This window comes from Spermophilus citellus, assembly GCF_964194105.1.
Source record: "Spermophilus citellus genome assembly, chromosome: 4".
In the NCBI taxonomy this organism is placed as follows: Eukaryota; Metazoa; Chordata; class Mammalia; order Rodentia; family Sciuridae; genus Spermophilus; species Spermophilus citellus.
The window spans coordinates 149085243-149112518 of NC_138185.1; the positions used below are offsets into that span (position 1 = coordinate 149085243).

Sequence of the window (27276 nt, forward strand, 5' to 3'; positions counted from 1 at the left end):
CTTCCTCGTGTAGTGTTTTGCTCAAGATGCTTTGCAATGCTGGTTTTCTGGCTGCAAATTCTTTTAGCTTTTGTTCATCATGAAAGATTTTTATTTCGTTGTCATACCTGAAGCTTAATTTTGCAGGATACAGAATTCTTGGTTGGCATCCATTGTCTTTCAGTGTTTGAAATATGTTGTTCAAGGATCTTCTCGCTTTCAGCATCTGTGATAAAAAATCCGTTGTTAACCTTATTGGTTTACCCCTGAATGTAATCTGCCTCCTTTCTCTTGTAGCTTTTAATATTTTCTCTTTGTTCTGTATATTGGATATCTTCATAACAATGTGTCTTGGCGTTGGTCTACTGTGATTTTGTATGCTTGGTGTCCTGTATGCATCTACAATTTGTATATCTGTTTCCCTTTTTATTTCTGGAAAGTTTTCTGTAATTATTTCATTTAGCAGGTTACTCATTCCCTTGGTTTGAATCTCTATTCCTTCCTCTATCCCGATGACTCTTAAATTTTTTTTTATGTTATCACATATCTCTTGGATGTTTCTCTCGTGATTTTTAACCAGCCTATCTGAGTTGGCTATACTCTTTTCAAGAAGATATATTTTGTCTTCATTATCTGACGTTCTGGCTTCTACTTGCTCCGCTCTATTGGTGATACTCTCATTTGAGTTTTTAATTTGGTTTATAATTTCCTTCATTTCTAAGATTATTCTTTGATTCTTTTTTATAATCTCTATCTCCTAATAAAGATGCTTTACTTCTTCTTTTATCTGTTTATGTAATTCATTCTCAATGTGTTCTTTCGCTGCTTGAATTTGCTGTCTTGTATCCTCTTTAAGGTTCCATTCCATCTGTCTAAGGTATTCCTTGAGTTCTTTATATGACCATTTTTCTGATGACTCTATATCCTCCTGAATATTTAGGCTGTCCTGCATTGTTTGTACACCTTTTCTTCCTTGCTTTTTCATGCTGCTCATGTTGCTTCTTGTTCTGTTTGAGTGCTGAGTTACTGTTTACTCCTGTAAATTTATTTGATGCTTGGGAGGAAAGGTATTAGAAGGGAAGGGAAGAAGTCACTAAAGAGAATTAGATTAAGCAGGTAGAATTCAAGGAAGGGGGAATAAGAAAATTGAAAAGAAATGAAAAGACAGAAGAAGAAAAAAAATAGAAAATTAAAAAGAATTAAAAATAATAATAATAATAAAAAGAAAAATTAAAATTAAAAAATAAAATAAAATAAAATGAATTAAAAAAATTCTAAAACAACAACAACAACAAAAAATTTTATAAATGCAGTCTTAGAGTTCAATTAAGTATTCTTCCAGTAGGTGGAGCTGTGCCCACCGGGCCAAGCTTCTCCTCTCAGTAGGCAGGAGCCAATCACTGTGCAGCAGCTCTTCTTCGGAATGGGCAGGTCTCCAATCCTGAGTGCATAGGGCCTTCTCTTGTGTCTAGTCACTTCCCCACTTTTCCTCGAGCCAGGCCCCGCTCACCGGTGACGCTCACCACAATACTGGCTACACGCCAGGTCTGCTGCTCCTGTGAGCCATGTTTTCATGAACGCCTGGGCACACTCTCCCTGTTTGCCATTCCCTCGGACCCTAAGTTTGTAGAGCTTGGGGCTGAGAACCCCCAGCGAATTTGCTTGCCCTCTGGTAGCCACGCCCCCGGAAGCTGGTGCAAGAGACCTCCGTTGTCAGCACTGGTGGGAGCGGTAGCTGGGAGTTCCGCACTGCGGGTCCCGCGCCACTCCTGATTCCCCCGTGTGGGCAGGGCTGTTCACAGAGCCACGCGGGCGGGGCCCGTTCGCCATGTGGGCGGGGCCTTTTGCATAGCTGAGTGGGCGGGAGCTGTTCACATGAGCGTGGGGGGGGGGTGTCGTTGTTTGCAGCGCCGAACCGTCAGAGGCGGTTCACAGAGCCGGGCCAGCGGGGGCCCAGGCAGGCAGCGGCCGTTCGTACGTTCGCTGCAACGTGTGGGCAGCGGCCATTCGGCGGCAGCCTGCTCCGCGTTGCCGAGATTCACTCGTCTTGGACGAACTGACACCTCCATTAAACTTACTAATTCCCGGCAGGTCTCCTTTCAGCGGAATTTTGCTAGAAGTTTCTCCGCAGGTCACATGTAGGTGTATTAATGGGTGTCTCTGATCCCGTTACTGCGGAGGCACTGAAAGTGCTGCCTCCTCGCCGGCCGCCATGTTGGGTCCTCAGAACAAGAGTTCTTCACTGGAAAGTTGAAGAACTTCCAGGGCCCATTTTATACTATGAACATTTCCTTTATGCAAATGTTGAGTGGATCTCTTGGGCATGGGTGGGGAAAGGTTTGTAATAAAGATATTTAGGTATAAAAAATTATATTCACACCAGGAGACAGCAGGGACAAGAATAAGATTTCTAAAGCTCTGTATTTGAGAAGAATTTATATCTACATTATTTTGCAATGTATGATAAGAACAGAAAGGAAGTCTTAAGGGCCTTTTCCCTGGAGCTCATCCATGCCCCTAGAGCTTTTCCCATTTAGGATCCAAGGCATGGCTAAAATTCACCTATGCAAAAATTTATAATGGACATCTGATCACATTTGACTTAAGGAAGAAGGAAGTCACAAAAAATAGTAATGGTGAAGCACTGGTATTCAAGGGAAGAAGAGATCAACCAACAATTAGAAATAAGAGAGGAGAATGGAGACATGGAAGACAAGAAGGGTAGAAAATTAAGGAAAATGCTGTTATTCATTTTTAAGATTTGTTGTATACTTACTATCTAGGAACTCTGAATATACTTCTTACACAATTAATGCTATAAAAGATGGTTCAGGGGCTGGGGCTCAGCCGTAGCGCACTTGCCTGGCATGTGTGAAGCACTGGGTTCGATTCTCAGCACCATGTATATATACATAAACAAAATAAGGTCTATCAACAACTAAAAAAAAAAAAATTAAAAAAAGATGATTCAGATCCCAGCTTAGCCCCAGAGAGGCCTCCTTAAACCATTATATATTTAATGTATTAATGCACTATTTCTACCAAGCCATCTTTTATAAGGTTTCCTTAAGGAAAAATGCATTCTAAGGCCTCCAGGTATATATTTCTTCTCTAGGACAGAAACTATATCCCGTAAAATTTTTGTTTTTTAACAGCAGCTAGGATTGAGTAGGTAATGGTGCTAATGACTTCCGTGGAGCTATAGCAGAGGCACCAGGTTCTAAAAGACTTCAACTTCCCTGTGTAGGGCATGCAAAAGCTGTTAAGCATTAGTAAAATTAGAGTAGGCAACTTGGTATTTTGGTAACTATCTTTAAACTTGGTTACAAAAAACAAATATATTAGACTTGTCAAACTAAAAGTTTTTCACTTTAATGCCTAATATGTAATATACTTGAGCTGGATATCATGCTAAGCAAAATAAACCCATCCCAAAAAAACTAAAGGTCGAATGTTTTCTCTAATATGCAGATGCTAATCCACAATAAGGGGTGGGGGGCTATGGAAAAATAGAGGTATTTTTGAATTAGGCAGAGGGGAGTGAAGGGAGGGGTATGGAGTAGGAAGAATAGTTGAATGAATCAGACATTATTACCCTATGTACATATATGATTACATGACTTGTGTTTCTACAATGTGTACAACCAGAAGAATGAGAAGTCATACTCCATTTATGTATGATGTGTCAAAATGCATTCTACTATCATGTATAACCAATTAGAATAAAAAAATATAAAAATTCCTCTTTTACAGAATTATTCAGATACAATTTCTTTGCTCGATAACCCCATTAAAATTAGTGTCATACATTTGTTAGGCACATTTGACCTCCTCAAATTGAATCAGGAGATCTAGAAAACATAAACAGACCAACATCAAGCAATGAAATTGAAACAGCAATTAAAAGTCTTCAAAAAAAGAAAAGCTCAGGACCTGATGGATTCTTAGCTGACTTTTACTAGACCTTTACAGAAAAACTAACACCATTCTTTTAAATTATTCTACAAAATTGTAAGGGAACACTCTCAAATACTTTTTATGAGGCCAGTATAACCCTGATACCAAAACCAGACAAAGATGCATCAAGGAAAGAAAACTATAGACCAATATGCCTAATGAACATAGATACAAAAATCCTTAATAAAATATTAGCAGACCACATTCAAAAACACATCAAAAAGATGATACAACATGAGCAAGTGAGTTTCATTCCAGAAATGCAAGGTTGGTTCAACATACGCAAATCAATAAAAGTGATTCATTACTTAAAATTAAGGACAAAAATCACATGATCATCCCAATAGATGAAGAAAAGACTTTTGATAAAATCCAACACCTATTCACGTTCAAAATGCAGCAGAAGCTAGGCTTGGAAGGAACTTACCTCTATGTCATAAAGGCCATTTACGATAAACCCAAAGCTGATATCACTAAATGGAGAAAAACTAAAAGTATTTCCAGTAAATTCAGAAATAAGACAAGGCTATCTACTCACATTACTCCTATTCAATATAGTCCTAAAAACATTAGCCAGAGTGATCAGACAAGAAAAGGAAATCAAAGGGATACAAATAGGAAAAGAAGTTAAACTATCTCTGTTTGCCAATGATACAATCCTATATGTAGAAGATGCAGAAAATTCCACCAGAAGATTTCTAGAGCTTATAAATGAGTTTAGCAAAGTAGCAGGATACAAGATCACCACCCCTAAATCAACTGCTTTCCTATAATTCAACAATGATACAGATGAGAAAGAAACCAGGAAAACCATCCCATTTCACAATAATCTAATACACACATACATACATACATACATACATACTTGGGAATTACTCTAACCAAAGAGGCAGAAGAGCTTTACAATGAAATTACAGAACACTGAAGAAAGAAACTGAAGACCTTAAAAAATGCGAAGACATCCCATGTTTTTGAATAGGCAGAATTAATAGTCAAAATGGTTATACTACCAAAAGCAATATACAGATTCAAAGAAATCTCCATAAAAATACCAATGATATTCTTTACATAATTAGAAAAAACAATTCTTAAATTCCTTTGGAAGAATAAAAGACCCAAAATAGCCAAAACAATACTAAGCAAAAAAAAAAAAAAAAAAAAAAAAAAGAGAGAGCAAGGAAGGAAGCATCACAATACCTGATCTGAAATTATACTAGAGAGCTGTAGAAACACACAGCATGATATTGGCATCAAAATAGACATGAAGACCAATGGAATAGAAAATACAGAGACAAATCCATGTACCTACAATCATCCGATATTTGAAAAAGGTGCCAAAAATATATCTTAGAGAAAAGTCAGCTTTTTAAACAAATGATGCTGGGAAACTGAATAGCTCTATGCAGAAAAATGAAATTAGACTCCTTATCTTTCACCCTGCACAAAACTCAAATCAAAATGGGGCAAAGAGAGTCTCAAAATTAGAGCCTCAACTCCCAATAAATATGAGACTGGGGATGTCTGAGGCACATTCAGCTCTTGAGCCCACCAGGAAAGAAAGAGAGCTCCATCTGCCCTCCAGGAACAGCCATGAAGTTCTTCTCAATTGCCTCCTTGGGGCTGCTCCTAGTGGTGGCTACTGCCTTCCCCGCCTCAGAACTTAAGAGAGAAGATGGAGAGAATAGTGTCACTCGAAATAAACCAACACATGCCTCTTCTGGAAAAACCGCAGGACAGATTTCCTACCGCATCAAGGAAGTCTTCGAAATGAGAAAAGAGCTGTGCAAGAATGATGAGACCTGTATCAAGAGCCATGTGGCAATGTCCGAAAACAATCTGAACCTTCCAAAGATGACTGAAAAAGATGGATGCTTCCAAACTGGATACAATCGGGACAACTGCCTTGTGCGAATCACCTCTGGGCTTCTGGAGTTTCAGGTCTACCTGAGGTACATCCGGAACAAGTTTCAGGAAGGCAATAACAGGGACAGAGCTGAACATGTGCAGTTCAGTTCCAAAGCCCTGATTGAGATTCTGAAACAAGAGGTGAAGAATCCCAATAAAATAGTCTTCCCTAGCCCAACTGCAAATATCCACCTGTTGGCAAAACTGGAGTCACAGAATGATTGGCAGAAGGTCATGACCATGCAACTCATCTTGAGCAACTTTGAGGATTTCCTGCAGTTCACCCTGAGAGCTGTTCAGAAAGCATAGTGGGCATCTAAGCTTATTGGTTCATGGGCATTGCTTCCTATGGTCAGAAAACATGTCCTGTCCACTGGGTACCTACCTTATCTTGTTCTCTACAAAGAACTGACAGTATGAGCGTTAGGACACTATTTTAATTATGAGATTTGAGTTAATTTATATGTGATTTATATTTATAATTTTATAAAGTGTCACTTGAAATATTTTATATAATGGTTTTGAAATGATATAAAAGTCTAGGCAGTTTGAATATCCTGTTTCAGAGCCAGATCATTTCTTGGAATGTATAAGTTTACCTCAATAAAATTGCTAATTTATACATTTTTAAAGAAAAAAAATGGGGCAAAGACTTAGAAATTAGATCATAATAGAAGAAAAAGTTGGCTCCGATCTACATATTGTGGGGTCGGGCTCCAAATTCCTTAATAGGATGCCCATAGCCCAAGAGTTAACAACAAGAATAAACAAATGGGACTTACTCAAAATAAAAAGTTTTTTCTCAGCAAGAGAAACAATAAGAGAGGTAAATAGGGAGCCTACATCCTGGGAACAAATTTTTACCCCTCACACTTCAGATAGAGCCCTAATATCCAGAATATACAAAGAACTCAAAAAATTAAACAATAAGATAACAAATAACCCAATCAACAAATGGGCCAAGGACCTGAACAGACACTTCTCAGAGGACATACAATCAATCAACAAGTACATGAAAAAATGCTCACCATCTCTAGCAGTCAGAGAAATGCAAATCAAAACCACCCTAAGATACCATCTCACTCCAGTAAGATTGGCAGCCATTATGAAGTCAAACAACAATAAGTGCTGGCGAGGATATGGGGAAAAGGATACTGCCACATCAATGATCATAGCAGCACAATTCACAATAGCTAGACTGTGGAACCAACCTAGATGCCCTTCAATAGATGAATGGATAAAAAAAAATGTGGCATTTATACACAATGGAGTATTACGCAGCACTAAAAAATGACAAAATCATGGAATTTGCAGGGAAATGGATGGCATTAGAGCGATTATGCTAAGTGAAGCTAGCCAATTCTTAAAAAACAAATGACAAATGTCTTCTTTGATATAAGGAGAGCAACTAAGAACAGAGCAGGGAGGAAGAGCATGAGGAAAAGATTAACATTAAACAGAGACGAGTGGGGGGAAGGAAAGGGAGAGAGAGGGAAATTGTATGGAAATGGAAGGAGACCCTCAATGTTACACAAAATTACATATGAGGTTGTGAGGGGAAAGGGGGGGGGAAACAAGGGAGAGAATTGAACAACAGCAGATGAGGTAGAGAGGAAAGATGGGAGGGGAGGGGAGGGGGGATAGTAGGGGATAGGAAAGGTAGCAGAATACAACAGTCACTAATATGGCATTATGTAAAAATGTGAATGTGTAACCGATGTGATTCTGCAATTTGTATTTGGGGTAAAAATGGGAGTTCATAACCCACTTTAATCAAATGTATGAAAGATAATATGTCATGAGCTCTGTAATGTTTTGAACAACCAATAAAAAAAGAAATTAGATCATAAATTTTATAACTGCTCGAAGAAAACAGGGTCAACACTCCATCATATAGGTATTGGCACCAACTTCCTTAATAATACCTCCAAAGTGCAAGAAATAAAACCAAGAATCAATAAGTGGGATGTCATCAGACTAAAATGCTTCTGCACAGCAAAGGAAACAAGAGCTTGAATAGAGAGCCTAATAATGGGAGAAAATCTTGGCCAGCTACCTTTCTGGTAGGGAATTAATATACAGAATATATAAAGAACTCAAAAAAAAAAAAAAACCTAAAAAACCCAAAACCTACAAATAAGCCAATTAATAAATGGGCAAAAGAATGAAATGAAAACTTCTCAGAAGATGAAACACAAATGGCCAACAAATAGATGAAAAATGTTCAACATCTCTAGCAATTAGGGAAATGCAAATCAAAACTACAGTAAGATTTCATCTCATTACTGTCAGAATGGCAATGACCAAGAATACAAATAACAATAAATGCTGGTGAGGTTGTGGAGAAAAAGATACATTTGTGTACACTGTTGGTTGGACTAGTACAACCATTCTGGAAAGCAGTATGGAGATTCCTCAAAAAACTACCAATGAAACTACCATATGACCCAGCTATCCCACTTGGTAGTTTCTCAAGATCTAAAGTTGGCATACTACAGCAATATAGCCACCTCGGGGTTTACAGTAATACAATTCACAATAGCTAAATTATGGAATCAACCCAGATTCACATCAATAGATGAAGAGATTAAGAAATGGCAATACACATACACACACACACACACACACACACACGCACAATGGAGTTCTATTCAGTAAAAAAAAAAAGAATTTAAAGTATGGCATTTGTCAGTAAATGCATGGAAATGGAGAATATCATGCTACATGTCAATTAGCTAAACTCGGAAATTCAAAGCTCAAATGCTTTCTCTCATATGTGGAAGTTAGAGTAAAATTAAAAAAAGGGGAGGGAAGTATAAGACAACATAGTGAATCAATCAAATACGAATTAATACAGGAGTGAAAGAAAGTCTAGTGGAATAGAGGAAGAAGAATGGGAGAGGGGAGGGAGAACAGAAAGGAGAGAAAAGGGGGAGGGAAAAGGGGAGATCATGTACTGAAATTGATTTCCATGCATGTATCAGTTTGTCAGGCTGAACTCAACTACTATGTATAACTATAAAGCTCTAACAATAAAAAAATAGTGTCATGAAATAATACTTTGGTTATTGAAATGTAGTAATCTGAATAATTAAGATGTCATCAAAATTGACTGATAACCCAGAAAGTATGGAAAACTTTTTAAAGTATTTAACATTTCCCCCTTATTAAATTGAATATGCTAAATGGATTTGTACATTTTCTAGCCAACACCTTTATTATAAAAGCCTTGTGGAAGCTATGGATATTGCAGTGGGAACAGAGTTGAAGAGCTTTTGACCACCGAAATACATCAAACATTGTCTAAGTTGCTACTGTCAACTTTCTTTACTGATATTCTGTATCACTCTCAGACAAGTTAGCAACTTATCCAGGTTAGTTTAGACTGAATGGAGTTTTGTTAAATTAATTAATTTATCAAAGTCTTTCAAATAGTTCTTTTCTCAAGTGATTTCCTTACCAAAAATAAAACTATATTCTTTTTGCATACTCTCAATGTCCATGCTATCCAACATATTTAGTCTATGATTCTACATTATTAATATAATTTATGAATCTGTTTACCAAAATATCTAATCCTACTTGCATTAATACATGGGATAGTCATTATAGCATCTTACACTTACACTAATGCAAGTAAGGAGCCTACAACTTTTTTTACTATCACAATGATAGCAGACCATCTTCACACCTATCACTAAGCCCTGGCTTGACTTTTACAGAACTGTTAGTATGTTATTCATGGTACTGAAAATCCTGGAGTGCTTGAATATAAAGAAGATAAACTAAATTAAAGTCACTTGACAAAATAGTATGTAAGAATTTAAATGTGATTATAAAAAACAAAATGCCTTCATTCTGTTTTCTTTAAAAATAAAAAATGTCTACAAATAAAAAATGTTAAGCAACTCAGTTTTAAAATATGGGCAAAGGATATTATTTATGTTACCAATTCACTGCCTCTCAGCTCCCAATCCATCCTTCCTTACATGCTCTAAGGCAGAGGTGAACTCTAAATAATTTTCCCTTGCCAGCTGACCCAAAGCTGGGCTTTGCCAGTAGGTGACACTGGAAGAATGCTGAAAGAGGAAGGGATTTCTCTTCTTGGTGCCAGTGTGCTTACTTTGTTGGGCTCCTTCAGGATGCACATTTCAATTTTCAGCACTGCTCTGGTGCTGAGACATGGCATCTTCTCATGTGCAGCTTCCCCTGATACCATAATTCCCCAGTGAGTTTTATAGTGGAATATCACCTGCTTGCTAGGCACCACCCCTTGAACTGCCCTTCACACACTCTAAGGCAGCTTTCAAGACAACATGACTCCCTGTGAAGCTCTCCTCCAGCACTAACAGAGCAGATTTTCTAGCAATTTCAATGGGACTGCACTCCAGTGACCACTGCTACTCTCTAACTAGTATAAATCTTAAGTGGAAAGGGAATGTCTTCTTCCTGTGTGCTCTCAGTCTCTGGGTGGTGGCTGCTACCTGTATCTGCTATTTCCATATTCTTTATACGGTTCTTTTTGCCCCATTACTTTATTCCTACATTAATGTCTTTATGTTACACTTTCTTGGTTAGAAATGAATGAGCAGTTTCTGACATCTCATTGGACTTTAACTGATATAACAAAATAATTAATACACTTATAACATAAAATATGCTCAGACTCACTGATAAGAGAGAAACAGAATTTGAAACACTACATTTGTTAAGTATGCAATCTAGAGAAATTCTGGCACAGATGCACAAGGGAGATATATAAAAATGTTTATTATGGCAATGTTTACAATAGCAAAAAAAACTCCAAACAACTTAAATGTCCAAAGAGGAAAATAAAACTATGCTATATTTATGCAATGGAAAAGTACTATGCATAATAAAAACAAATATCTGGAATTAGATATGTTGGCATGGATAAATCTCAAAAAAGTCACATCTGGATTAAAGGAAAGGGAGATTTTGATTCTATCTGTAAATTTTAATATTTAAGCTAGCTAAAGGGATTACTGATTATTGGTTATGTTGTTTTTTCATATGTTTGAAATCTATCATAATAAAATAAACAATTAAAATAATAAACTGATAGTACTTAAGTGATTGGTAAGATAAAAAAGTTAAGCAGAGAGTTAATCATTATTTAACTGGTAAATGAAATGAAAGGAAGTAAACTAGGAACTAAATATCAAAATATTACCTTACATTCAAACACCTGAATACTTGCTTGTTCACTGAGGGAATAATGCAGGCAAAAGTAGCCATAGTTAATATCCTAACATTATTTAGCTTGGCTACAATATTATAACTGTAAAGTTGGATTAGAGTTAGCAATTATACAAAATTCTATTTTATGAAAGAAATACCTCAAAATATACCTTGGGTCATATTTGAAAGCAACAATCACACTATGAATACTAAAGCGGGCTTAGGCTAAAGATAATATCTCCATTGATCAACTTCAGGCAAATTTCTCAAGAGGTAAGATATTCTGGCCAGTATAATTATACCTTAAACACCAAGTCTTTTAAGAAATACTGCTAAATGGATTTTTAAACCTACATGCATTTTCTTCAGCCATATAACTGTAAAATTGATTAATTGGTTTACTATCTCTATTAGTTTGCTAGGGCTGTCATAACAAAATGGTACTGAATAGGTGGCTTACACAAAAGAAATTAATTTTTTTATAATTGGCATCTTTGAGTTCAAGATCAATGTATTAGTAGGTTTAATTTCTTATGATACCTCTGTGTCCTCTCATAGTCTTTCCTTTGGAGGTCCACATTTCCTCCCCTTACTAGCATATCAGTCCAGACTGCATTAGAGTAGATCAGGGTCCAACCTCATAGCCTCATTTTAACCTCATCACCTCTTTATAGTCCTAACTGCAAATATAATCACACTCTGAGGTATTGATGGTTAGAGCTCCATTGTATTAAATCTCAGGGGGACACAATTCAACCCATAGTGATTCTCAATAGTTTTGTTACATGATCCTTTGAGGCATTCACATTATTCTCATTCTTTTCTCAAATTTTAATTCATAAAAGGCAGATTTTAGACATTTTTAGCAATCTCATTTCAATTCGGTGGACAGACTTTAAATCATAGGCCATTTTATACTGAGCCTTCCAAATAATATTTTGGTAATGCAAATAATATTTTGGTGAAAGTAATGCAGAATTTTATAGGCTTAGGGAAATTTTTCTCTCTAGGTACTTGATTAAGTAAACAAACAATAACAAAAAACAAAAATTGATAGACTCTGCATAGATATGGGACAGAAACTTCTGCCAAAAGATGGAATAAACAATATTAAAACAGATATTTGAATTTTCTTTTTTTTTTTTAAAGAGAGAGTGAGAGAGGAGAGAGAGTGAGAGAGAGAGAGAATTTTTAATATTTATTTTTTTTTAGTTCTCGGCGGACACAACATCTTTGTTGGTATGTGGTGCTGAGGATCGAACCCGGGCCACACGCATGCCAGGCGAGAGCGCTACCACTTGAGCCACATCCCCAGCCCCAGATATTTGAATTTTCAATGCTAATTTTAGATTAGTGGAGATCATCAATTCTATGCTAACTATAGCCATTCCACCTACAATAGTGCCTGAAATAAAAATATGTAGTAATATAACTGAAACTTTTAAAATCAGCAGAGTGTTATTCAAACTTTGTCTACTCTTTTTTTTTATCATTTTATTTTTTAGAGAGAGAGAGAGAAAATTTTAATATTTACTTTTTTTTTTAGTTTTTGGCGGACACAACATCTTTGTTTGTATGTGGTGTTGAGGATCCAACCCGGGCCGCACGCATGCCAGGTGAGCGCGCTACCGCTTGAGCCACATCCCCAGCCCTTGTCTACTCTTTCTACTCAATATGTTTTCCATGTTTTAACCCATGATTTCCAAACCTGGCTGAGTATTAATACTCTCATATGCACTGAGGAATTAAAAGATTTTCCATATTCCTTCACACAATTTAATAAATGAGTTTCTGGAGACAGGGTACAGTAATAAGTATTTTTTTTTCTTGGTACTAGGGACTGAACACAGGGCCTTGAGCATGCTAGGCAATCTATCATGAACTTCATCCCAAGCATTTAGAAAAATTTTATTTTGAAACAAGGTCTCATTAACTTGCCCAGGCTGGCCTCACACTTATGACTCTCTTGCCCCAGCCTTCTGATTTCACTGAGATTATGGGCATGCCCAATAGAAACATGTATTTTTTAAAATATTTTGTTTTAGTTGTAGTTAGACACAACACCTTTATTTTATTTTTATGTGTTGCTGAGGATTGAATCCAGAGCCCTGCACGTGCTAGGCAAGTGCTCCACCATTGAGCCACAACCCCAGCCCTAGAAACATGTATTTTTAAAGCAGATTTTCAGGTTATGTATTATAAAGTACTCAAAAGTGACCAATGGTTCCCAACCAGTTTAAATCAGTTATTTCCAAATTTTATCATTCAGAGCTAAAAGCTAAAAATATTTTGAACATGTTCACACACACACACACACACACACACACACGCATTATTACTCTTCTGAAATGTTTTATCCATTCTAAGACATACAAAAATAGAAATGTTAAAAGAAAGAAATATAAATTCAAATATTTCTATTATGTCACCCCCCAAATGCACTGTTTTGCATAACCCATTTTAAAGACCATTGGTTTAAATGACTGAGGATCTTTGAATCTTGAATTCCAGCACTGTTTTTCAGCTCCAAATCTATAACTCAATTGTCCACTGGACACTTCCACCTGGTTGTGCAGTAGCTACCTTAGATGCAGTATGTCAAAATTAACTTTTAGCTTCTCTCTGCCACCCCAAAGAGGATCTGGATGGAACGTTTGTTCTCCCACAATCCAACCAAGTAAAAAACAGAGATAACCTGGTCCACACATCCTCTCACTTGCAATGCTGATATTGCACATTCTATCACCTTGACATCTTTCTCCATCCCTCCAATAACCAGAATGCCACCCTAGAATCTCCCTGTCTCACTTAGAAAACTAGTGAGTTTCCTCATTGTAAACTAACTCTTCCAACTTTCCTTGTATCTTCTATGCAGCGGTCAACGTGGTAATCTAAACACGCAAATCTGGTCAAGTTACTTCTCCATTTTTATATCTATCAATATTTTATTCTTACAGGACAAAATTCTAGTCCCTATCTATCTAGTTTTCTTCTTCTACCATACTCCTAATGCCCCTTCCAAACAGAACCTCTGAATGTACTGGCCTTCTTTAGGACTCCATGTCTTTATACCTGACATTCCTTCAGCTTATATATAATATGCCCTTCTATAAGACTTAAGTCAAGCACAATTTTCTCTTAAGAGTTTTTCACTTGAAGTAGAGCTGATCACTTCCCACCCTTTTTTAACCTACTAGACATCATATGAATAGATGAATTAAGATTTTTAAACATGTATTGAAACAAAACAATTCATGTTACAAAAGAAAAGTACATTAGGAAGATGGCAAATGTCAGATTGTCAAATGCTTACTCTTCAGGAGGACTAACTATAAATGAAACAATCACATCAAAAATTAAGCTTGGAAAAAAAGTTAAACTTGAAACCTTGTAGAAATCAAAAGAAAAACCAAAATCTTTTTTAAGAAAGAGGAACTAGAGAAAAAAGAGAAATGAAAGATTTGTATAGTCAAATTCAGAATGCTAATGAGCACAGATGCAAAGCTTAAACATATGCAAAAAGAAGCAGAGGAAAACATAAGATACTCCTAAAACAGGAAATTTATTTGAAAAATATTTTTAGAAAATCATCAAACAGGTGGAATAAATGGTAATGAAGAAGGACAAGGAAGCCTTATATAGGTTAATATAAAATAATCCAGGTTGTTAGGAACTATTGGCAACCTAACCTTCATATCTGTTCTGATGGTGTAAATTGTGAGATCACAGACATTACAAAATAGAAAGAGAACTAGTTAAGGACTCAGAAGCCTGGGCTACAATTCCAGTTCCATCTCTTAACCTTTCTGAGGCTCAGTGTTTCATGTGTAACACTATTGTCTCACAGAGGGGCAACAATGGGCATTAATAAAAATAACATGTAAAAGCACTGTGTAAACTCTAAAATGCCATTCCATGCTATGGCATTATTCTGACTTATGGAGTATGTTGTAAAGTTTCTAAATCCACATGTAGTAGTTAAACCTGGTTATATCAAGAGTAGCTTTCTGGTCAGGTCTGGTGGTACGCAACTGTAATCCTGGCTACTTAGGAGGCTGAAGCAGAAGGATTCCACATTTGAAAACCACCCCAGATTCAGGGAGACCCTGTCTCAAAATAAAAAGCAAAAGGGCTGGGGATGTAGTTCAGTGGTAGATTGCCCCTGGGTTCAACCTCTGTATCAAAGTGGATAGTGGGGAAAGACTAGTCTTTTGGAAGTCTTAGCCATTCGGTTTATCCAAAGCCCATTTTTCCTACTATTTTTTTCCCAAATTCCAAAATGAAAACCCTATGCTAGAAAAAATGAAGAAGCAAGCCCAGAGAACCAAGAATCACATATATGCTAAGACTTGAAGAGGAGAGCTCTGTGGACACACTGTGACTGGCTCAGTGCTGATTTACTTCCTGACGGTATCCTAAAAAGCAGGTCCTCTGATGTGAAAACAGATCTGTAAGAGTCAGTTTTTACACTGAGTTATAAAAAACAAGACTGAAAAAGAAAGGTGGAGACTAGGAAGCTGTCTTGGTCCATTCAGGCTGCTACAACAAAAGACTTAGGTGACTTATAAACAACAGTTTTGGAGAGTGGGAGGTCTAAGATCAAGGTACTGGCAGGTTCAGTGTTTGGTGAGGATCTGTCCTCAGATGGCAGAAGGGGCAAACAAACTCCCTCAGGCTCCCCTCTAAAAGGACTGATTCCTTTCAGCCCTCATGACATAATCACTTCCTAAAGCCCGCTCTCTCCACACACTATCATCACCTCGAAGGTCATATGAATTTTAGGGGAGTTATAAACATTCAGTCCATTTTGGGATCATTAAATGCAGTAATTGGCTCAATTAGGCCACAGGTAAAAAAGAGCCATTAGCAAACAGTTTCAATATGAAATTCTAACAATTACTTCTATCCTAAAGCCCATAAAAATAGTTGTAGAAGACATTTCAAGTCAACTCTGACAAACAGCCATTTAATCTATATCGGCTCACTAAAGGTGTTACTGTTCTCCATTTCAACATTCCTGGGCAGGAAGGCATGGAGTATATGAGAGTACTGCATTGTGCCTAGTAGAGAAGTAAAAAGATAAATATGGAGAGTAAATCAATTGCAAAATTGGAAGGACACATTTCTACTTCCAGCAAGGATTGAGTAACACATTCTACATTTATTATCCCACCTTAAGCAATAGAAAAACAGACAAAAATATATGAAATGATGATTTTAAGATACTGTACAACTGGCAGAAGGACTAAGAGGATTCCCACTGCTGTTTATGCTTAGTGCTGGAGAGGATTTCAGGTTATGGTATATAGAGAGGTAATCCAATGAAAACTAGCAATCTTGTTGAGTTGTAAAACAACTCAAAGTTGAGGGAGGGCAAAATGGTCAGAATTTATGAGGCAAAGTATGGGAAATTAGAGGGCCATCCAGGAAGGCAGAGCTGGACATCTCCAGAAGAGTCTCTTCAAAGTCTTTGGCTAAGTACCATTTATTGCACACACAGGAGAAAAACGCCTGAAGCCATGGAAAGGCAGGACATTTCTAGAGCCCACATAGGGCTTAGAATAGTTTCTGTTCCAGTCAGCCAGAATACAAACACCTAATCCACAAGGAATTGACCAATGTCTTCTGAAAAGTTTTGATGTGGTAGGGATAAATCATTTCCATACCAAAAACTGTTCTGACCTACCAAAGGTTAAAAGAAAGTCTTGATAAAATCAAACTAACATGAAGTCACTTAATTATGTACGTTGAACAAAGCTCAACAATACTACAGGAATTCTATAAAATCCAAAGAATACCTAAGCTATGCAAAGCACAAAACTCGGCCTGTAGTATTGTTGAGCTTGACTTTTCCCTGGCCAGAAACACATTAAGGTGGTAAAATTAGTAGAAAAACATGTAAAATAACATTATACTTTATAGATAAAAAACAAAAACCACAACAAATAAAAACTCAAATTGAACTTCTAGAGATGGAAAATAACTAAATGAGATCAACATTATATCAGACATTGCAGAAAGTGAGTGAAATTCTTTAAGCTCATAACATAGCAACAGGACATATTCATTCAATAACACATAATAGAAACATAACAATAGAAACTATCTAAAATGAAACAAAGAAAAAAAAATGAAAATCAGAATGCCAACATTTTACAAATTTGATGAAAACTAAACTCCACGACCTAAAATCTCAACAGTACTACCCAGATGAAATATGAAGAAAATCTCACTAAAACACATTATAACAAAATTGCTAGAAGTCATTGATAAATGGGGGATAAACCAGGAATAAGAATGCTGACACCCCAAAGAATGAAGATATTAAAATAACTGTAAACTTCTCATCAGAAACCACAATGAAAGACAATGAAGTGACATGTTTAAAGTTCTAAAGGAAACAAAAAAAGTTAGCTGAGGATTATAAAACCCTGCACAAATACCTTTCAAAAGTGAAGCAAAAATTGTTCATTAAAATCTCTTACAAACTGTCTGCTGAGCTGGGCACTGTGGCACATTTCACTCCCAGCTTCTTACAAGGTGAGGCAGGAGGATGGCAAGTTTCAGACCAGCCTGGGTAACTTAGTGAGACATCAACAGAGTCGTAATAGTAATCATAATTATCTTGATAATAACTGTGGAGTAAGAGTAATGCCCATCTGCAAAGGAGAAACTAGGCCAGCGAGAGACTGTAACTTGTTCAAAGTCAAAGAGCTATATATAGTAAATCAAAGATTCAAACTAAAGCAATTTGACAATAAAGATTTGTTCTCTGAACACATACAGATTTTACTGCCAAACTAGGGAAGGGAAGACTACCTCAAATCCCTAACGGTAGATTCAAGATTATTTCAAATCACATCTTATATTAGTTGCCACAGCCTAGTTGCTGTCCCTGTCATTCTTCATTCAGCTGCAGGTCAGGAGGAATCAAAGTCTGCATACTGAGGTCTCCTGCACTGTAAGGGATTGTTGTGGGCCATTTTCCCCTTGCCAGCATGGCAGAAAACCAAGAACACTACTGGCTCTGCTCAATTGAAAACTGAGCAGTCTTTCAGAAAACTGTAAAGTTCTCAATTGTATCAAAAATCCTGGTAGGGGGTAGAGATGATCTAAATGAGCTTTGGGGGTAGAGTCAGTTCCTCCTATATTCGGTGAGAGGATCTACATATCAATCAATAAAAGCAGAAGCTTAAGAATTTAGAATGTTTTAATGGGAACAAATTCCTCTTTCCCATAGGCAGTAGATTCACAAGAGAATTACAGGTACACTTCTCTGAGGGCCAAGTCAGGAAGACTCAAATAGCACAGATCTTTCTAGGCCTGAGAAGCCAAGCAAAAATGACAGCTTCTCACAGGGGCAGGTGACAGTTACAGGGGCTCCAGGGCTCTGCCTATTTAAGAGGTGATCACCAAGACAGCAGGTCAAGAAGATATAAAGTCATGAAAGAGACTACAAATAAAAATAAAAACAAGAGTCAAGAATGTCACGTAGAGTATAAATCTGGAGTCACAGAAAAGGCAGGAAAACGGAGAAACAGTAATAATTAATAGTTATATAGAACTTACAATATATTCATTTCAAGTTTTTAAATGTTTTAACTCATTTACTAAAATAATTCTAAGAGGCAGATACTATCATCCACATTTTACAGAAGAAGAAACTAAGGCACAGAAAATTGAAGTAGCTTGAGGTCAAACAAATAGTATATGGCAGAGCTGGGTCTTGGGCCCAAATGGTCTGGCTCCCATGGCCCTTAACATTCTTAACCACTACATAATGCTGCCTCTCTAGAAAAGCTAGTTATAACTGAATGGAGGCAGCAAAGAGGAAACCTGACAAGCTGTGTTAAGGTGAAAGGTGATTTGAAAACAAATGTGAACCAAGTCTACTCTTTAGGTGTGGCCTACCATATTCTTTGGTGGGTTGTAAATCTTTCCTTAAAAGACAGACATGCCAGGCAATCAGAATTCCAAAAAAGTCAAGCCTACATTCAGAATTGGGGTACACACTATGAGGTAGAGTTAATCTTTCTTCCTATCAAAGAAAGTAGAATAGATAATGTAGTTTATACAAAACAATAAAATAGGCTAAATGAATGTAATCAGCTTAAAGAATAAATTGCAACTATATCTAAAAAGATTCTCTAAAATATGAGGTCCTATTTTTTTCTAGTGAAAGACTAAGAGCAAGATATAGGTAACTTATCTTAATCCTACGTAAGAAGTGTTATCAGTGGTTGGCAGTACAATGAGAATGATGAGCAAAGGCAAGCACTTGGTCATAAACCTACAGATATGTACTCTTGTCTCAGTGCTAGCCATACAGTAAAGGTTCATTTTAGCACACTGGAAGAGTGCGCACCACAGACAGTTCTTCAGCAGCCACCCTGTGCATTTCTTAGTTTGAGTGGTGCTCAATTGGTTTACTCTGAAGGAGACTCTCTGATGATTGTCTTTTGATTTGAAGCAAAACTGTTTTCCAAATCATAAACAAACTTGGAGGAAGGTGAAAACACAATGTTTTAAAATGCAGGTCTTATCAGAGGTCTAGCTAGAAGCAATTCTCTAGAATGAGAATAAAGGATTCAGTCAATAAAATATGAACCAAAAGTTAACCATTTTTATTACGTAGTAAAATATAAGAGTGAGTCTGCATTAACTATTTCTACACTAAAGTTCGGAAATAATTCCAATTCTATTCCCTATGCATCATAGGAAGTTGCTGAGCAGCACATTCACAGCTTATGATTCAGAAACCTTAAGTTTTAGCATAGTTCATCAACTTCTTGTCCCATATCATGTGTCTCAAGGACTATTCTCCATTAGTGTTCAGAATAATGATTCATTGAGAAGCACATCAAGAGAGAATTAGTAATGAATTTCTACTCAAAAGAGTTAAAATTATATTCTAACACATAAAAGCTTAACTTACAACTATTTGAAAATGCATCCACCATTCAGATGAAACTTAAATTTCTCTTAAGATCTCCAGATATCTGAGGTATTGGGATACAGAAAATATATACCAATGTAATTTCCAAAGTCTGGCCTGGCCCCTGGCAGTCAATCAATAGCGCTTATTTGAATGCACAAGAACAATGATTATAAAGATTATCTAGATACAGCTTAATATAATAAAGCATTAGGATAAACATAATTTATTCTTATTGGCAATCTGATAAAACTATGAAGCAGTACACTAAAATAGAATTACTTCTATACAATCGTATCAGTTTTTCTATGTGTGTCTATAGCTCTCTGGCACAAGCAATTCCAACTGTTTAACCTTAAATTTCACTTGCTCCCTAACTCAGAGATATCATCAAAAAGTATCTGTATTAAGATTTTCATCCCAATAACCAGTCATTTGTAATTCAACATTTTCTTGTCGGCCAATTTCTCCTTATAGATGCAAAATCAAAAGAGAGGAACTATAAAATATGTTCTACTTTTTAACTGACCTTATAGGAATGGATCATGGCAAAAAAGACAGAATTCTTTGCATCTACACCTTTCATCACTGTTAGATTTTTTTTGATAGCATGTACAGTTTAAATTCCATCCGACTCATCAAAAGATAAAGGTCTTAAAAACAGATTCCCCAATTATCAGGGATTCTATTTACCTCCCAATCTTTTCTGCCAAAAATCTTCATCTTAGGCTTCCTGTGAATACATTCCCCATTTCCCTTTCCTCTCCCTGTCTTCCCACTCTTCTCCCCTTGGTGTCCATCATCACTCCTTGACCAGCACATCCAGCTTTTTCTTGTTCTCTACCAAAAAGGATCAGCTGTAGGGTTCCAGACATCAATGATCTCAACAAAACACAAAACACAAACCACAGGAACTGATGAGAAAATAAGAGACCCAAGAAATAAATTTGGAAGAGGAAACAGTACAAAAAGCTTGTTTTATAACAAAATAGTACAGGAGGAAAGAAGAGTTTGACAAAGGAAAGAAAATCATACTAATTACTCTAAACATTTATATAAAGCATTGGTACAACATATTATTATTATTATTATTATTACAATGTAATAATAATGTAATAAGACACATCAATAAATGATGTTAGATCATTTTTTAAACTAATGGCACATTGCAAAACGTGATGGAAACCTTGACTGCATTGTCAGGTAGTGCTAAGTCCCGTCCTCCATCTTTGGAACTATTCACATCCCTGTGCTTTTTCACTGAAAAATGCACTCTACAGAGGACTTGATGTGGGATAGGGTGGGTTCTCAGAAGACTTCTGCCAGGGTTCTGTAAACTTGAGGAGTCATAGTTCCAATGTAGCCCAGGCTGCTTTCAAGTGTGGACTAGTAAGGACTTAAAACAGTTAAAAAATAATAGGAAGTAAGTTTCCAACATTTTTTCAAGATCAGGCATATTAATGCCTGGTCTCTACTTCCTATAGTTCCGGAGGCAGAAACTTATCAATGATCTCAACAAAACACAAAACCCATTTGGACTCCATTATTTTCCCATGATGCTCTAAGTCACATAAAGAATTCTTATTCACTCTTGAATGAATAATAGCTGGTTACATCTATGCCAAGTTAATAAACCTCATATATTTGGGGGGAAAGCTCCAATTTTTCTCTCATTTTGTTGGAAATATAATTTCCCTTTCAATTCAACATATCATAAAGACAACTGGTTACTTTCTAAAGTATCTGAAACTGAAAGTGGTTTCAAATTATAACAATGCAAGTAGACCTTATATAAAAGTAGACCTTATATAAAAGTATACCAGAAAGTGTAGAGGAGAAACCTGTGATTTGTAGTTGATTGCTTCTGGAAACTACACAGTCATATACAATTTTGATCAATTAAGTAATTTTATTGATTTGGTCAATGAATAGAAATTACATACTCTCTATCTAGTAGTATATACTGCACAACATATCAATGTCATTGGACTTGCTACAAGATTATTCTAAGCTTGTGAAATATATCTATAATGTTCTATATGTCTTCAGTTATTACTAAATGCTTTGGCCACTTTCTTGCCAATATCCTTTATAGACTTTCACTTTTGATGAGGTGTAGGCCAATAACACCAAACTGTGCGCACTGAACTAGTTAACTAAGGTGCATAATTATTGAGATCCACATAGATAGAGTTAACACTATACTATGGGCCAACCTACTGTTTCAAGCATGTTGTATATACTAATTCTCAAAACAAGTCTATGAAGTTAATATAAGTAGTTAGGAGGAACACTGGAAACAGGGGAGTTCACTCTGCCATTACTCAGCAACAATCAGTTTTTATCTAAAATGCCCACATGTAGCCAGAAGAAAATCTAAACAATATGATAAAACAAAAATAAGTTTCGGACAACTGAATTTTTAATACATAATACTGACTTCCTATCTATAAAAGTCAAATACTGTTCTTGTGTGCCCAAGTACTTCAAATTTTATCTGCAAGTAAAGTTCAAAAGGAAGAACAAATTAATTCCTTTCTTTTAGACTAAGGGTAGTTAACTTATTCACCTTGACATCCAGATGCAGTGGGATAAATTAGGACACAAAAATCTAAATGGCCAATGGACTCCTACCACCATTCTATGTAGGAACTTCTACATCCTATATAGTTCCTATGTAGGAATTTGTAGGATTCTACGTAGGAACTTAGCCCTCTTTTTAAAACTTTCATTACCACTATTCAGAAAGTTTCCAAAAGAGGCTAAAATGAAAAATCGAATTCTTTACTGATATGGGGTAAAGATCAAAAGCTGCAAGTATCCTAACAGTTCCTCCATTTGAGAAATGATGAAGAGACCACACTGGAACTGAATGCAAGGTATGACAACTAATATAATACAGACATCTAAAGAACCGATTAGAACAAAATTGCAGTGGATTTTGTGAGAAATGGAATACTTAATAGAGCACCATAAAAATACTATATTTTCATTTAGCTTGTATGATGTTTTTGGGACACACAGGGTTGTTATCTTGTAGAGTGCTATTTAGAAAATACAAACATGGAGGAAAAAATAGGTGTTGCTCTTATGATAATAATATAAATTATTTTCTTAATTTATAAGCTATAATTGGCCTTAAATAGCTAATCTGCTTTAGGAAAGAAGGTTGGAGAAGCCTCAGTTCACCTTACCTTCAGGTTAACTTTTGTAGGCCCTCACCATTTCTTGATGAATTTATGACACTAATATTCTAATGACAAATGTTTCCCATTCTCCAATCCAACCACTGCATAGGAACTTATCACACCTGAGATTCAAAGAACTTTCAACTGGTTGGATCTCTGTGACTCACAGAATAAAGTCCAAATGCCTTATTCGCACTGCAAATTTATATTGTACGGTACTCTCCCAACTGTGCTTCAGTCTGCATTCTGTCCCATAACAAACACCAGCCCTTAAATGTTTCCATCTCAGGAAAGAAGGTTGGAGAAGCCTCAGTTCCCAAATCCATCCAGTGTGTCTTTGGCCCCTGCAGGTGCTACCCTCATTTCCTCAAAATGCCATGCTGTTTCATTCCTCTATGTCCTTGCATATGTTATTCCATCTAACTGAAATGCTTTTCCCTATGTCACCCTGCTCCTTTGGGAAGCTTTCCTGATATCCTCACCCTTGGATGGGTCAGAAGTTTTTTGGATACCTCACTGTATTCCCCACTGGATTAATGAACTGCTTTATCACTGTCTACTGAGTGACCTTGGATAAGTTAATTAATTTCACTGAGTTCATTTCTTCCTATGCTGAAAGTTAGCACTGATTTGCCAATACAGCGAAAGAATAAATGTCAAAAATCACTTTGTAAACCGAAACACCAAGCTAGCATTACAAATCTTACCATTAACCAAAAGAACATACAGTATTCTAGATGAACACTTCAGTTTAACCTAAGGGTAAGATTCATTTCTCAGTTTCTAGTCCCCACTCAAAAGATGATCTGCATTTTTCTTCTACTGTTCGGCTCCACTAAATCTTTGTGTTCTATCTCCAGGAAACAAAACAAAACACTACAAGGATGTTTAGGTCACTTAAAGACACACTAAGTGGGAAGCCCCTGAAAGGTAAGAATTTTTCTTTTTCCTAATTTTCCTAATACCTTCACAGGAGTACTGTGTCAGCACATACAATTATTCAGTAAATACCAAAGAACTGCATGAATGAATACAAGCATACCCCATCCGTAGTGGGCTTATAATCAAAAGGGTGATGTAACAGAATATCCCAAGGATCTGACCTTAAAAACATGGTATCAAATGCCTTTAGTGTCATCTAAAGCATAATAGGACATAGTGCATATTTTAGTTTGATGATTTGGCACAGGTTGTAATTGCTATCTTAGTAACTTGTGCTTAACATATCAATGTTTTAATATTATCAGAATCACTGGTTGTAATTTAATACCTAGTTATTGAATACCTATTGCACTAGGCCTTATGAGAGTACAAAGATAAAGGTGATAGACTGTGTCCATAAGTCTCTAAACACACTGAAAGGAAGCTAAGTGATCAATACATACAATTAATATAAAGTAGAATGTTATAAGATGTACAGAAACCCTAAAGATAATGACAATCAATGAAAACATTTCAGGTATTGGGCCCATAACAGTTAATATTGTATATTCAAATTACTGATTGCCAGGAATTTCTGTCACTACTGAATACTTACCATATATTGCACATATAACATCTGCACTCAGTGGCAGATATTTCTGATCGCCTTTTTCCTAATTTAATTCTAAGCCTAGATGCAGCTGTTGTCTAGGGAATATTGTTTATACTCATATAACACATGTGTTCTGAGTACTGTTCCAAGCCCTTTAGGTATATTTTCTCGTTTACAATATCCCCACTTTATAGATGAGGAAACCGAGGCATAGGGCTTGTCATTTTTCAAGATTGAGCGGCAAAATTAAAATATATAAATGAGAACCTAGGAGAAAAAATCAAGTATTCCTGAGAGTTCGAGGACCCACTGTCAGACCTGTTTACCGCAGTGCTTTCCACCTTTCCTGAACGCACCCAGTGGGAACAACATATCACCTTTCCTTTCCCATCAGGGATTAATCTTTTTTCCCGCTAAATCCATAACTGAACTGTTGATTCTCATACAGATCCTCTCAAACCTTCCTACAGCCAGAGGAAATGCTTCTATTTAAATAATAGGCGATTCAGGGTAGATGAGACCGAATCAGATGCCCGGGTGGACAAAGCTCTGGTAGGATCATGAAATGAAACCTTTCGGATTGGGGACCGGTTCCTGGATTACCTCCAAGGGATGGCAGCAGCACTCGGCTCACCCAGGACACGCTACCTCGGGCGGAATCCTCTCCTCCAGACCCTAAACAGCCTGGGCTTTGCCATCTGCACCATTACCTTCACCGGCTGGCTCTCCCTGAACAATTTCCATCCTAACCCGACCAAACGTCAGACCTCCCGCGCCTTCCACATAACCAGCTCCAGTGCGTGTCGGGCCCTGCAGGGCAGCTCGTCCCGCCCCAACCTTGGCCTGCTACTTACGGTTCCAGTACACTGGGTAGCACTCTCCTTGGGTCACATCCACCTCGTAGAGGCCGCCGCGCACGCAAACCGGCTCGATGTTCACCAGCTCCTCCATCTGGGGCTCAAGCCCAGCGGCGCGCGAGCAGAAGCCGCAGGCGCGGTCCTCCTCGTCTTCCTCTCCAGAGCTAGAGGCCCGGCCCAGCGGGGAAGCCGGGCCGCACACATGCTGGTTATCCGGGTCCTCGGCCTGGGGCCGAGCGCTAGTGGCTTGTAGCAGGGTCCGGAAAGCGAGCTCGATGCGGAGAGAATCGTAGCCGATAAAGGGCTTCCAGGTCTTCTTGTCTTCCTTGTAGAACCAGCGAACCTCCTCCGGGCCCAGCTCCGTCACCACCTCGTAGCGGTGCCGGGCTGTCGGGCCGCTGGGCCGGGTTCGCTTCCTCTCCCCGGAACCCCCTCCCGCAGCCCCACTGCCCCCGGAGTTCGCCGCGACCAGCGGCGGCTGCTGCTGCGGCGGCGGCGGCGGCGGCAGCGACGGGGTGCTGCCGCTGCCGCCGCCGCCGCTCTCGCCCTCGCTGTAGTAACGCAGCGAGGACCCCGACTCGGCGGAGCTGAAATCATAGTTCTCGTCACTGAGGCAGGACTCCAGCGCCAGGTGGTTGAGGTCCTCGGCGTCCGGCGCCAAATGCAGCCCGGGCTCCCCGCGCAGCAGGGTTAGGGCCACGCTGCCTTCGCCCGGGTCCCCGCCCGGCAGGTGCTCGAAGCAGCAGACGTTGCCGCCGAATGCCGACCCCGCATCCGAGACCAGTTCCCAGCCTCCGCTACCCCGGCCGTTATGCTCAGTGATCCGCGGGGACCCATGGCCCGGGTAATTCATGGTGTGGAGACGCTGCCGGCTGCCCGGCCGCGCGCCGAGCCGTGGCCCCAGGCGCTTCCGCCACACATTCAACGCCGCCGGCCCCTACACCCGGAGTTTTTAATCTTTCAAATCCCGAATAGTGCTGCTGCGGCGGCGGCGGCAGCAGGGGCAGCTCCGCCCCCTCGAGGCCAGCGGCTGCCGCAGCCGCGCTTTGCGGCCCGCCCCATTGTGACGCACCCAGACGTGGGCGTTACTCGCCCCGGCCCCGCCCCACGTTCGCGTACCGCCCCGGAAGCCAGGTTTCTGTGGGCGCCACTCCTCCGTATCCCTTGGGCCTGGAGCTCAGGGTCGGCTGGGGTCATCCGCCAACCTTGGGCTTTATCAGCAACCTGTCCCAGTCTCTCCAGCCTTGCTACACTGCTGCCTTGTCCCCCCCCTTAGAGTTCCCATCCCAACTGTGGTGAGGCTTTCCCCGACTCATCCTTACAATTTGGGTCATGAACCGGAGGCTTCAGCTGTGCTTCCAAATGGCCCCAGGAAGTTGCGTGCTCACCTTCATGACTTCAAATCCACGTGCAGCCTCACCTGGGCCTTCACTGTCACCTGGTGCATTTCCAGAATTGTCATCACTCCCATTCAGAAACTGGAGTCAACCTCCCTTCGTGTGTCACATATTATTGCTTACCTTTCGATACTTCCTGTTTTCTCAACCACATTGTAAGGCCTTTGATGGAAACCAAGTGTGTAAGTCTCAGCTTTTCCCACATATAGGTGCACAGTCAATATTTATTGATAATGATGGCAAGTCCATCCAGGTGTAGTAGAAAGATTATTCAATTGAAATTTAGAATAGAGGTTTTAGACAGCTTTGTTAACTAACTCCA

General features: G+C 38.3%; 2 protein-coding genes across 6 annotated transcripts in view; one reads left to right on the top strand and one right to left on the bottom strand.

The window, feature by feature from the left end:
- Positions 1-26802, bottom strand: part of DDHD1 (DDHD domain containing 1) — an 82333-nt gene extending 55531 nt beyond the window's left edge. For 2 of the 5 annotated variants that reach the window (XM_081288773.1, XM_081288774.1), the window contains exon 1: positions 25555-26802. In XM_081288773.1, the coding sequence (XP_081144899.1) occupies positions 25555-26410 (856 nt within the window). In that variant the 5' untranslated portion in view covers positions 26411-26802. The remainder of the gene's footprint in view (positions 1-25554) is intronic. The other 3 variants (XM_081288775.1, XM_081288776.1, XM_081288777.1) reach the window with 3 other exon arrangements.
- LOC308648365 (interleukin-6-like) lies at positions 5527-6150 on the top strand (the record flags this gene model as incomplete). The annotated part of the gene is made up of 1 exon (XM_081292989.1): positions 5527-6150. One exon carries the CDS (start codon positions 5527-5529, stop codon positions 6148-6150), a length of 624 nt encoding a protein of 207 aa, XP_081149115.1.
- Positions 26803-27276: the final 474 nt, after the last annotated feature.